The sequence below is a fragment of the Anopheles cruzii genome, chromosome 3 (genome assembly GCF_943734635.1).
Source record: "Anopheles cruzii chromosome 3, idAnoCruzAS_RS32_06, whole genome shotgun sequence".
Classification (NCBI taxonomy): domain Eukaryota; kingdom Metazoa; phylum Arthropoda; class Insecta; order Diptera; family Culicidae; genus Anopheles; species Anopheles cruzii.
The window spans coordinates 22820450-22833937 of NC_069145.1; the positions used below are offsets into that span (position 1 = coordinate 22820450).

A 13488-nucleotide genomic window follows, 5' to 3' on the forward strand; every position below is an offset into this window, starting at 1 on the left:
TGGCGGACTAATCCCAACAGCGGATTGATCGAAAGCGCCGGACGACGACGACGGTTTTAGAAGGCGGCCGACGATTGATTCTTCGATAACTCCGAGACCGACCGAGACTCCGAGATCTTGGGCCGCTTCGAAGCTTCAAGGCAAGGCGTCCCAGGCCCGGGAGCAATAAAGAACCGCAGTTGATGGCCAAATGCAGATCATTATAGTTGCAGTTACGTTCGCCCCGCACGTCGCCTAGCGCTGGGCGCTCGGCTCACCTCGGCTCGCCTCGGCCACGAATGCCCCGCGGGGCCCGCCCGGACACCACCACGGAAATTATCCTATATTTTACGTGTCCCCCCGGTGGCCCCCAGGGTGTTCGCTCGGCCGGACGCTTCGATTGAATTCGATGAAATTTCCCGGGAAAATTGCGCGCGTCCCAACACCGGTTACCCGGTGTGCCCGGGCGTCAAGGCGAAGCCCCAGCACGATGATAGTTATGCCATTTTTATGTACCGTCCGGCCATCTTTGCGAGTGTACTCCGCTGCGGTCACCCCCTCCGGGCGCGCGGTTAAGGCCCGTTTGATTAGAACCTGTCCGGCACATCCTCCGGCCGGGCTCGGCCCGACGAAGAAAACGGCATAATAATTGGCGTTGCTTTTGGGCCGGGCCCGATAAACTCATAATCACTAGGCTGGCCCTTCCCGTGGAAGTGGCCACAGCGTCTTACGCGACCAACGAATCGGCCCCGGCAGTGAAAGAGAGAGAGAGCGGGCGGCGAAACGGTGCGAAACACTTTGGCCATTAACAAATTGACGGTCCCGCCGACGGAGCGCCCCGAAAACGGGCAGGATAAGGCAGGCAGGCAGGAACGATTAAAACGAATCCTTCGATAGCGTCCGCGCGTCGTGATCCGCCGGATGGCCAGCGAGCCACGGCCAAGGATGATGGCGGCCAAGCGTCGCACCGTGGCACCGATCAAATTAAAAAGGCAGAAAAACGACGGCCGAGGACCTCCGATACTCCGGTCCTTGCGGTTCGGTGCGGACAATTATCCTCCACTTCTGCTTGACTCTCTCTCGCTCGCTCCCGCCCACTTAAGCCTCCCGAGAGCTATAATACCATAATGAGTGTGTGTGTGTGTGTTTGGAGCCTTCGGAAAGGCTCCTTATCTGTGGCCACCCTCTGGTTCGGCCAAAGGCGCGCTGCGCGTATCCTTCCTGCGTACGGTACGGGTTACGGTGCGCCGGCCGCCTATAATTATCCGTCATCATTTTTTTTTTCTCCTTGTGCGTGCTTCGCTCTCTCCCGAGCTGCTTTTCTCCCAGGAACCAGGACCCAGGCAGGCAGGCAGCCGAGTCCTCGGAGTCAAATTCGGTGCCACGTGTTTTTTTCTTTCGCCGTTGCGTTTTTTTTTTTCATCTTTCCCCTGTATGATTCTTAATCCCTGATCTGTGGAGGTCCTCTGGTCCTCTGGGGCCATCCGCTCCCGGAGCGACCCCTGCCAAACCGCAGACTCCACGTCAACAGGTTTCTCCGGCCGAACGCCGGGCCGGGCTGGGCCGCAATTTTCTCCCCGAGAGTCCTGGCCGTGGCCCGGTTATTATATTGTTGCTTGCGAAGTCTTACTCTCCCAAACAAAACCTACCGCCCCATCCGCTGGAACATTTGCCGGTTCTTAGGGGTCCCGCCGGGTCCCGCCGAGCTGTTAATTTGGTTTTGTTTTCCGTTGCCCCGCAGTAATTCCCGGTTCCGTTGTGTTTTTGTTTAATAATTTTCGCCGCTCCCGCGAAACGATCGCTCCGGACCCACGGAAGTCCACCGGCGGTCTGCGGTCACTCAGTCAGTCAGTCCGCAGCGTGTGCGTGGGGTGAAGGATAATTTTCGGTTTTCACCGGTGCATTTCTTACCAACCGAGCTCATTTGCTCAGAAAACGGACGGCGGACGGTTGGCCACTGCGGTTTTCCGGCGGGCCCAATCTCAACCCGGTCCGGGCACCCTCTTCTATCGGCTTTTTGATTTGCCATTAATCATTAGCATCGGCCCCATCGGCCCTGGGGCGCTTCTCATCGCCGTCAGCGCCGGTCGTGCAGTGACAACTTCGCAACCTGGCGCCCGGAACTCGGGTTCCGGGGCCCGTCCGACCCTAATTCGCGTCGTGCGGTCGCCGCACGCCGCTCAATTTTCATATCAAATGTGGCCGCCGTGTGGCCTACACACGCTGCGCACCTGTCTTCGGCCAGATCTGACCGCCGCGATAATTTGGCTCTCCGCGCGGTTGACGTGACGTGACGTGTGCGGGGACCGACCGGGGTTCGCTGTGCGCCCTAATCCTGTGGCAGATGCTGTGGCAGAATAGCAGAAAAGGGGTGGTGCCCCGGCGGCGGCGGCCCAGCCATCCCAACTTCCGGTGGCACCGGAGAGTTGATTTGCATTTATTTTGACGTTTGAATTAAACGTTAATGGCGATTATCCGGGCCCGGTTGCGGATGGCGGACGGACGATCGGCGGCATCTAATCTCGGCATCAGGCGACGGCGTGTGGGTGAAGAATTTTCCTACCCGCCGCCGGGTCGATTTTGTGTGCGCCGGTGAGTGTGTTATCCTTTTTTAAACGGCGCACTAAGCCACCCAAACCGTTCCCGGGCGCGGGAATGCCAAAGTCCTGGGCGCACCGCGTGTGTGTGTTTGGTTTTCTAACTGTTTCTTGTTTCTGGTGCGCCCTATTGTTATTCATTTCGTTATCCAGTTCCCGGGGCCCGCTGTGTCCGTTAATTCTCTTCGCTTCACTCGGGCGAACGCGAAACCCCTTTTTTATGCGCTTCTCTAAGCGAACGGCCCTTCGTTGGTTCGTGGCCGTTTTTTTTTTTCGTTTATTTCGATCGTAGCTCTCCCCTCTCGTGGTGTGTTCCACGGTCCCGAAACTCATCCGTCTTCTTCAAAAAAACCCGGACCGGGCGCAACGATGCTCCCTTCAAACATTGACACATGGCATGCACTAATCATGCAGAGTTTAACTTCAAACTAATCAGACGCTCTCGCCAGGGCGGCCTTTTTTGTTGACGGTCGGTTGATGTGTGTGTGTGTGTGTGCCGGGATAAAGTCAAAAACCCCCTCGACTGGGACGGCCGGCGCATCGCGCAGATCGCGAGAATTAGAGAGCCTGATTATTGGCTGGTCCTGGGCTGCTGGCTGGCTGGTCCGCAGGGTGACTGTGGCTGGGCCGGCGTCGAGTGACTATTTGATTACGTAGGGTGTTTGTGTTTTTCGTTCGATCGGTTCCCCCTTGCTGTGCCGCAGCCGCAAACACTGTTGGATTGCCGGTTCGGACCTTTTTTTAACTGCTGCCGGCTCGTCCTGGGAAGCCTGGGAAGATTTCTTCGCATGCCGGCACCTTCCGGTAGAGGGCGCGCTTCGATTAAGCGGCAGGCACTAAAAATCGGCAAGGTTCGTTTGTTTCAATTAGAAGATTGGCCCGAAGAGGTCACCCGATTGTGGTGGTCGCAGTAGGCAGGCCTCCTTCGATCCTGTCGGTGTTCTGTTCGCCCAGCATGGGGCCCGGCTGGAAAGGCCACGATGGCCACGCTCAATCAAAGACAGGATGCCCGTGAGGCGTAATAAGCCGTTTTAGCAGGACCGGGACTTTAAAACTGGCTAATCCGGGTTGCAGATTTATTGCAGCGTAACGGTGCCCGGAGACCCCGGAGACCGGAATCACGGTGGCGGTGGCGCCGAAAAGAGAGATTGGCCACGACGAAAAGGGCCATGCATAAATGATGTCATGGCGAGCATCCATGGCTCGAGCCTAGCGCCTTGCGAGGTGTCAGACTTAATCTTAATTCGTCAAAAGGTGTTTATGGTTATTGCGAACAGCCGAGTTTTCCCGGGCTCCGACCCCACCAAGATCGGAACACCGTTTTCGGTGCCGTTTAGCAGCAGGATTTACTTTGACGTCTTTATCGAAGCTTACGCATTACGGTGGCCCGAAAGCAAAAAAACATCGAACGAAGAACCGGGAACGTCTGTTAGACGTCTTATTACACATCCGACCGAGCCTCGGCGTCGGTGCGGTCGTGTGTTGCGGTGCCGTAGATTAATCATTTGCCCTGGCCCCGGGTCTGACTGGTGTACTCGCGGCGCAATGTTTAATAACGGGCCGAGGGGGGCCATTTAAAGAGGGCGCTTTCGGAAGCGCACAATCAACCGGAAGGTGTTTAATGTTTGGGCAGACCGTTTCGGGGCAGATAGTTGATGAAAGTTGAACCCAAAATCCCGCCGTCCGCCGACGACGACGGGAAGATAAAACTGTTTGCACCTCCGACGTAATTCATCGTGGACACCTCGTGGAGTATGCCGTGGACGCCACGCACCGGTTCCGATTGCATAAACATGAAACACAAGGCGAAGACATTTTGGTCGCATATTTACACTCCCAGCCGACGGAACGATGTAGATGGGCCGCGAATTAACACAGTAGAAGTAGGAAGTAAAATTGGACCATTTCACCAGCTTCGTTCGCCAGGGACGTCCCGTGTCTAACGGGAGCCCAGGAGCCCATCCACAGGAAAAAAAAGGCAAACAAACGAATTTCCCCAACGACGAGCGGTCACACACGCGCTCCGCTTCCGTGCGCGGTGGCACGCAGCGTCTAACGTCTAATGAAATGATCATAATTCATCACTCATAAGACTAAATTATCTATTACATTAAGTCACGATACCGGGCCGAGCGGGCGCGCGCGTGCGCCCGGTCCCGGAGATTGACGGCTCGGGACGCGATCGTTGGACGCGCTTTTCGGGGGCCATCGCGTTTTGATTGTTGATTTTCCCCGATTCGCTCTCTGAGCGCCGTCGCCCGGTGTGCCATTTTGTGGGCCCCTTTTTGGGGGTTCCGAATTAATTTGCGATACTTGCGACTTGCGGCTTGCCTGATTGAAGGGCCACCCGAGGCACGGGATTCATTCACTTCAACACTTCGGCCTTCGGCCGCATATTTATGCGCCCGCGTTTATGGGATCGTTTTTATCGCCACCACCACACAGCTTAAGTCAGGTGCGTGGTGCGTGAATGTCCGCGATTACCGCGGTGACGGCGATGCATCCGAAAGTGTACCTTTCACCGGCCACGGGGAGCGATTGTAAACTTATCAGCTAATGAAAGATGAAGCCAGCACGAACGGCAAACAGGGAACAAGGTAAACAATCAAACAAACGGACATGCAAGGAAGGACCGTTTAACGTTCAAATCAGTTCAATCTGCCCGCCGGGGTCCGCTGAGGGGCTATTGTTTATGCAGAAATGCAAAATTGATACTAATGCTGATTAATGTGGGAAGCCGATGTTGATGTTTTGCATTCATCTACGCGAAACATGCAAAACAGACGACGCGGACGACGCGCGGTGCTACTGCGCCGGTGCCTTTTTGCGTCCATTTCGTTGGTGTTTTTTGCTACTTCTCAAGTGTGTGTGTGTGTGTCGCAGAATCAAGTTCCGCAAGCCCTGCGCTGATTATCCGATCGATGGATCTTCCGCGCCCGACGACGACGACGAGGACGAGGACGACGCTCGTTTGTCTCACTCACTTCGCCGGCCGCGAGCCGCCATTTTCCCCGGCACCCGGCGGATGGTCGGTTAATAATTTCAATTGCAATTAATTGGCGATTAATGGTTGGCCCCGGAGCGCCCGGAGCGGCCGATCCTCGCCCGTGATCGAGGGATCGGGCGCGGATTGAGCCGCGACTCGCACGGGGCTCTATCTCCGGCAATCTTGGCTTGCGAGTGCCGTTGTTTCTTGATGCTACTTTTTTCGCCATTCGACCTCTCTTGCGGAGAGCGAAGATCCCGGGGATCGCAGGGCCCGGTCCCGTGTGTCGTCCACTGACGCACAGGTCGCCGACGCCAGATCTGTGCGTTTCGATTTCTCGACGCGATGGCTGAGCGCTAAAAATGGGATCTTCTCGGACATCGGACGGATCGGACGGAGGGATCGGCCAAAGCCACCACCAGCAACAACAACCAGCAACAACAGCAACAAGCCCGAGGGGGACGAGCAGCAAAATCGAAAAACCGACCCCGAAAAACGTATAATAAGACGGGGCGCGGTAATATCTCATCTCGACCAAATCTTGCGCACACACGGCGCAGCGCATCGCATCGCATCGCATCTTTTCGCAATCGCATCTCGTCCCTGCCGCGCCCGGGCTGGGGGGGTGGTGCGCCGAAACAGGATTCCAGGTACCGCCGGTGCCGTCCGTCCTTCGGTGCGCACCGAGTCAATCGTCATCGCTGTGAAGGGGCCCAAGAAGAGCGCGCGGATTATCGACTGCGCGTCAGCGCGGGGCAAATAACTTCTTCGGCCGCGGCACGGTGGTGAGGTGCGGCGGTGCGGTGTATGCAGATCCCGGATCGGATCGGGCCGCCGTTTTGTGTAGCCCATTTTTTTGTTCGCCCATCCCGCTCTCACTCTCTCGCTCTTCGGCAACACTCTTCCTTTGTCCTGTTCTTCTTCTTCGCGCCCAGGACGCGCCGCGTTTGCAATAAGTTGGCATTTGCATCTCCGCGGCCACGCAGGTCCGCGTCCTGGGGTCCCGCACAAATGAGCACATCGATGAACGTCGTCATCGCCATCGCCATCATCATCATCAGCAGCCGCAGCAACAACATGAGCTGGCAACATCATCTTCTTGCTGCTCGTCTGCATATGTCGGCGTCGCGCCAATCGCGAATCATCGCCACGGTTTTCCATCCTCGTCGTCTTCTTCCGCCTCTTCGGCCGTGTTGTGTTTGGTGGGGCACCCTCTTTCGGCGAATAAATCGCCCGATCGACCGCCATTGATTGCTTGCACTTTAGCGGCAGCAGCCACCGCTTATCCTGTCCGCGGTGCGGCGCGGTGCGGTGCGTACGCGATGCGTCTGGTGGCAACCGGTGAGGGGTCCGACGAAAGACAATCTCTATCTGCCAACCGTGGGTCCTCAAACTGCACCGATCCTGCTCAAGGGCAGACGGTGCAGGGCCAATGCAACAGAGAGAGCGTAAAAAAGGCAAAACAAACCGCGCAGCCGCAGCCGGATATCGCAATCGAACGGATTGCGGGCTCTCTTCTCGGACAGCATTCCATTTCGGTTGACCGCCTTCCCGAGGCGGTCCGGTCCGTCCATCCATCCGTCCGGCTGGCTGGCTGAACGGCCAGTAGGAATGCATTTAGCGGACGCAGTCCGGGCGCAAGCATAAAACATTAATATATACCTATGTTTCATACCGTCTTTAAGCGTTAAACAGCGCCCGGGTTCTGTTTTCTTTTCATGGCGTCGACGCACTTCAGACCTGCGAGAGATGCACTGACAGTTGTCAAAAACCGACTCATCGTCACCCTGCTTCGTGCAGCTTTCGTTGGGCGAGTGTGCTGCAAAATGATGTGATTTTCTGTACTTCTATTTGACGACGTAACGGTTTGTATCAAAACTATCCAACAAATGGATTATTTCGATATCTATTTTACCACTCCCGGTACGTTGGAACAGCGACGTGTCGGGCTAAGATCTGATGATTCATTAAACGTGCCAAAAGTTGTGTACATTTCTAGTGCGCAGACGCCTCACATAACTTCGTAGGAATTTTTGGGAAATTCATAGACCTGAGCGCTGTAAGAGACCGAGCGATCAATCAATTTTCTGATCAATTCGAAGTCAGTAGACCATAGGCAAGAATAGTCGGTGTTACAGGACAGGTCTAACCATCTGAAATGGTTTCTTTACATTTCCGGTAAGTCTATAAGCAAATAACTTTAGGCCACTCTAAAGACCTGTACTGGAAGGCGCAATGAGGTCAAGTTTTAAAGCTGTCAGTCAGTTTGTTTACAAACCTTTATCCTTCGTTACCCGGTGTTGCGAATGTTATCTAAAATCCACGGTCACTTTGCTTAATCATCAAAATATGTCTCTTTGTTCATAAACGTATGATTGTTATCTTTGTTTGGATATTATAAACAATTTAAAAATGAACGTCTATGAGTTTGTGATGCAGAAATTGGCGATCAAAAATCGTTAGTTTAGAAGATCTACAGTAAGTGTTCAGCATGGAACTCGAATCGGTTCCTAGGAGCAAATTATATATGACGCGAATTATCCCAAAAAATGCCCCGAAAAAGCTTTCATTCTAAAATCGATAAGTGCCACAATTTATGAAAAATATCGATACAAACGAAACAATCATTAACGCATTCATAAAAGAAGGTTACTTTAAAGAGGATAAAGGAAATTTAGATGATGTTGATCATTGTTTGTTTTGCTGTGCCTTGAAAAGCAATAAATCACGCAATGGAATTTGGCTGAAATGCCCAAAATGAAAATGAAATCACGCCTGAGATTCGCTTAGTCTAATGTTGCGTGCGTCTGCTCGAAAATGTATAATTACTGCTCATCTAGCCGATGCTGGCCAATGAGTTTTGATAATAAACAAGCAAACAAAAACATTGATCGTTTGGTTGCTTTTAAAATTTACAATATTTTTACAAATTTCCAAAGAACGGCGCCGGGTCGCATTTGAATCCTCCACCAAGCCAAGTTCGCTGTACTTCAACTGGCAAAGAATTGCACTTTCGACGTACGATTTATCCATTAAGCTGTTTGAGGCTCTTGCATCAAGTCTAACGCATTCCGGATGTTGGTTAAATCGTCCAAGTTCGACGTAGCACCAAGTTGACACTAAGGACTAAGGTCCCGTAGGCAGCGTTCGCTGCTCTCCATTATACTCTCGCATGGGTGCCGACTGATAATGCCCAAGCCATTATCATCTCCGGTCCGGTCCACCACCCTCGGTTCAATACCTTCTCCGTCACCGAGCGGACTTCTCGCGGCGGGATTGTGGCGAGCGCGCGGAATGCAATCATCGAACCCCGGGCCAGCTAATCGCCAACCGCGCACCATCGAAAGGACGTCGCCGTCGCCTTCGTCGATGCAATGCATTAACGATGTGGGGGGATGCAACATAAATTGTGCCACCAGCTTCCACCCCCACCCCCTGTCCCGTGGGTCGCAAGGATCAACTACTACTACGGAGGATGCTGCGAGTCGCGGAAATGGCGGATTGAACGAGTGAGCAATTAGCATTTAAAACATAAATTTGTGGATAATAAAGCGAACGCAAAGTGTGAACGATGATCGCGGTGCGAGTGAGCGAGCGAGACGGGTCACCATCTCTCGCTCTCTCTGCCACACTCGCGCTCGCTCAGCGTCTCTCTCAAGCGCAGACTAGCGCCACGGAGCGGACCCTAGCAGTACTGTCGGAGTCTCCAGCAGCGCGATAGCGGCTAGCCCCTCCCACTGCGGCCACGCGCGTGGCCGTGGATTGCTGCGTTTACCCAAAAGTGCGGCGCACGCAACTCTAAGTGGCCACCAAAATAAACACACATTTTGCTACTCATCTTGGGCGCCGCCACATTTGGCCTTCATCTTGGTGCGCGAAAGGGCGGCCGGGACTGCCGGAATGGTCAGCCATCACCGATCACCGATCACCGATCAGCGCGATTGCGATCGGTCGCTGGCCAAGAAACAATCTCCTCTAACAATCTCTAATTCCCGATTGCCGGTCCCATGGCCGCGGCGCATGATTTGCATCGATTCGCAGATGTTCGTGCCGAGAGCCCTTGGGAGCCCTTGCACCAAGCGCCAAGGACCGGCGCATTTTATTCGCAATGGCGCAATCAATCAAACCGACCTGCATCGGTGCACTGGGTCGACCCACCCGTCCGTTATGCTGCCTTGCCCGCCTTGCTGCAGTTTTCCACCAGCACGACCCCCGCCCCCGACTGGCACACCGACCGACCGTCGCGCTCTGCGTGTGCCTCGAAACACAATTTTCCAGCAGAATTACTTTAAATGCATAAAATTAGCCAGCGGCAGTCATCGTCGTCGTCGTCGTCGTCGTCGTCGTCGTGAGGACGTGTCGTTGTTGTCGTGCCGTGGTTTCATTACTTTTGAACAATTTCAATGATACGCGCGCCCGGCGCCTGATCAGCTCCGACCGCTTTTCCTCGAACTCCTGGCACCAGTAGCGCAGCACGGACGTGACGAACTCGGCAAGGTTTTTCCTGGTCTGTAGCGAAAAAGGAATCGAAGGAAGGCGAAAGGAACGTGTGTAAGTTGTACGCGAGAGCCACGTGTGAAATACTTCGCATTGCTCAGTCGACCGCTGAAATATTTCGTTGCATTGTTTCAAAATCATATCTCATTATTCGATACTCAGGTTTATACTCTTCGGTTGTGGTGCTTCTGTTTCTTACTCGTATACGAAAATCATTTCAAACTAATTTAACGGTTATGGCAACTAATCGGATGTCCCTTTTCAGTTCGCTCTCGCCCTAATGCCTTTTTCGGATTATAAGATGAAAAGCAAAAACCAGTAATGTGTGCAATAATAAAATCAAACATTTATTTGTCTAATATCCATGGTACCTGCCCGGATTGGCCGGCCGGGGAGTTCGAATATAAATATGGGAAATATGGGAAGCAAATGTTGCTCATATTTTGTTGCTCCCAAACGGGAACCAATATTCTCGCCGAAGGGTCAGAAATTCACAATTCCACCATCGAACCCGTACGCCTCAGAAATGCCAGTTGCGGTGTGTTTTTTCGTTCTGCATGATGTGCTTGTAAACGGTAACCGGGACCGCAAATGGTTTAGGGACCGGCACCTCGAACTTCCTTAGCACCTCGACCGGAAACGGTTTTTCTACCTCGATCGGGTAAGGTTTCTCGACGGTATATGGGACCGGTTTTTCGATCACCTTCGGGATCACTTTGTAGATCGGAATCTTGATCGGTTGTTCCACGTTCACCTGCAGAGGATATGGTTGCGGAATGTACACTTTTATGTAGTGTGGCACTGCAATCGGGACCGGGTGGGGGACGGGTACTCCCACTTTTTGGAATACCGGAACCGGAATCGTTCTCGTTTTTTCCGACACGCTCGAGTGGATGTGCGCCCCCGAGTTTGCCTCCTTGAGCGTTTCCAGCGCATCCAGATATTTCACGTCGAGCACGTTTTCTTCCGGATCGTTGTAGGCGTACCTCCCGCTAGCTCCCGGAATGGCCGTGCCATGAAGAAGCATCACAATCGTTACGATCGACGAATAACACATCTGTGAGAATTAGAGGTAGAGTTCAAGTCAGGGTGGTACGTTTGATGGCGCACTCGTCACTCGTACTCACTAAAGGGCTCATGGTTTTGAAAACAAAATATCCTCACAATTGCGTATCTGAACTGAACATCAAGGCACGGAACACCAGAATGGACAGCCAGTGGATGGTGTAGTTGGGTTTTATACATCCACCACCATTGCCGACCTGGCTTCGTCGGCAAACATCGAACCGATCGAAGAACGATCCTCGTGCGATTGTTTACTTCTTTCGTTTTCATTCAGCACTCCCCTCTGTGTTCCCTCTTGGTTATTATCGATATAGGCGCCATTTGGAACACTCTCGCCGTCGCGCCCTGCTCGTGGAGTCCGGAAAATGCAACCGTACACCACGGCGCACCATCATCACGGTCGAGTCAACCCTCGACGAAACAGAAAGCCCACTCGCCCACCAACACCAACCCTTCGCTGAGGGTTGAATTTTCCCTTTCACTACGTGTTCCGACGGATCGCCATACGGAAACGAAATGCATCGCGCGGAAGCTTCGAATTGACCGGCTGCCGGCTTCTCTTTTGTGGCTTTCTTTCTTCGGCCACCGCGGAATGGTAAGCCACGGGATCGCGGATGGACGAGCGGCCGGTTGGCGGTATTATTTCCTTCGGTTTCCTGGGCACTGACGGGCGGGCCAGCACACAGGTTCCCGGACGTGCCTCAGATGCGTGCGAATGCGATATCGCGCGGTATCGAAACTCGATCACTTCTGGTCGTGGCACGTACTATCCTCAAACCGCAACAACGGCGTTGCGTAAATATGGGTCAATTAGGTACGCAATTGCAGTGGGTTAGCGGAACGGGCTCAATTTTCTCGGCCCTGGTGCTGCTAAACCGCTTCCTGACGGGCACGATAAAGGGGAAACATTCCGTCACGAAAAGCCTTCTCTCTGGCCTCTCGGCCAGCGTTATTAATATGGCCACCGGCGGACACCGAAACGGACTGGAAGGCTGCGTGTCTGATGGTGGACGAGCGTGTGATAAGCCATCGAAAGGTTGCAAGTGGCCCCGTGTAATTGGTGAATTATTTTTCTATCAAAAGCATTGGCCCCTTGATCGAGCTAACAACACTGTCGATCCTTTCCTATGGTTCGGTTATAGATTGCATTATTTCTTTGTTGGCTGACGTTGAGAAGTCATTGTCCTTTGAATGTACCTCAGTTTACTCTCTCATCTGTCGCCGTTAGCCGATGGAGCTGGCCGACTAATCTTGCGTTGCAAATTAATCGAGTGTGATCGATACTAAATTTAACGATGAAACAGCAATTATGCAAAGTGAACGCAAAAACCTAATGTCCCGGAGCAAAACGCTACGCTGTGGTTACGATGAAGGGCAGAGAAGCGCAGTGGAAGAATAAATCCGGGACTGTAATGAATTTAAATATTGAAAATGTTACTTTAGCCTTTACTTGGCGTTCCCAAACCCGTTATGGCATCATTTTCCTTTCTCGGGATTAGGCACGATCAATGCAGACCGAGTCGACCTCATTATCACTTGAGCAATTCTTTACATCCGGGTCCTGCATGGAAATTTGATCGGTGTGACTCCCGAAATAACGTCTCCTTCCGTGTATGTTCATTGGGAATGTTTGCCTCTCGTGGCTCTGATCCTGGGCCTGGACGTTTTCACTTCTAAACTCATAACACCCGCTTTCGGTCCGGACCAGATGGCCTTACATTCCTCTTTCCAGTCCGTTTGTTAGGGGGAACCATTTTTGTTCTCATATTGAAAACGAACGTTTTCGTTTGAAACGTGTTTTCTTTCCCAGTTTTCACACTGCCCAGTAAATGTACGGTAAATGTGAGAATATATAAGGTCTGCATATTAATTCTTGTGGTTTTTATTCGACATTTCTGGCCTATCTATAGCAACAAAACATATGACTACTTCAATGAAAGTATTGTCCGTGAATGCGTTCCACAGTTCCCATCCGACATTTTCGAGATAGGTTTTGACCGGTTTTGCGATCAGTAGTTGAAAAATTAGTTTATCATGTCTTTTATCCCACTCTAGGTTTTAAAAGCTCACACTATACCACACCTTTCGTATCCCACCATATGCACCGCAGTGACCTTTGCAGTGAATATTTCGCTTTGAATGGACTTGTTTCACCAGGCTCGTAATACTCGTAATAAATATACTTTTCATCACCAGGGACGAATCAATACAAGTACTTCTTCCTTTTTTCCCATGCAAACAGAATTTCGCAAATGGTTTTCCTTCTTTCAATGTCTCTTTCTTTCAATTGATGTGGAACCCATAAGACATTTTTCTAATCATTTCCATGGCACTTAGGCGTTTGGAAATTATCGTGGGGTCAAG

General features: G+C 52.4%; 1 protein-coding gene across 1 annotated transcript; it reads right to left on the reverse strand.

Moving 5' to 3' along the window:
- Window positions 1-10579: 10579 nt before the first annotated feature.
- LOC128274116 (uncharacterized) lies at window positions 10580-11198 on the reverse strand. Its single transcript, XM_053012206.1, has 2 exons — window positions 11187-11198; window positions 10580-11116 (listed from the first exon to the last, which is right to left on the reverse strand). Exons 1-2 carry the CDS (start codon window positions 11196-11198, stop codon window positions 10580-10582), a joined length of 549 nt encoding a protein of 182 aa, XP_052868166.1.
- Between the last annotated feature and the right edge of the window lie 2290 nt (window positions 11199-13488).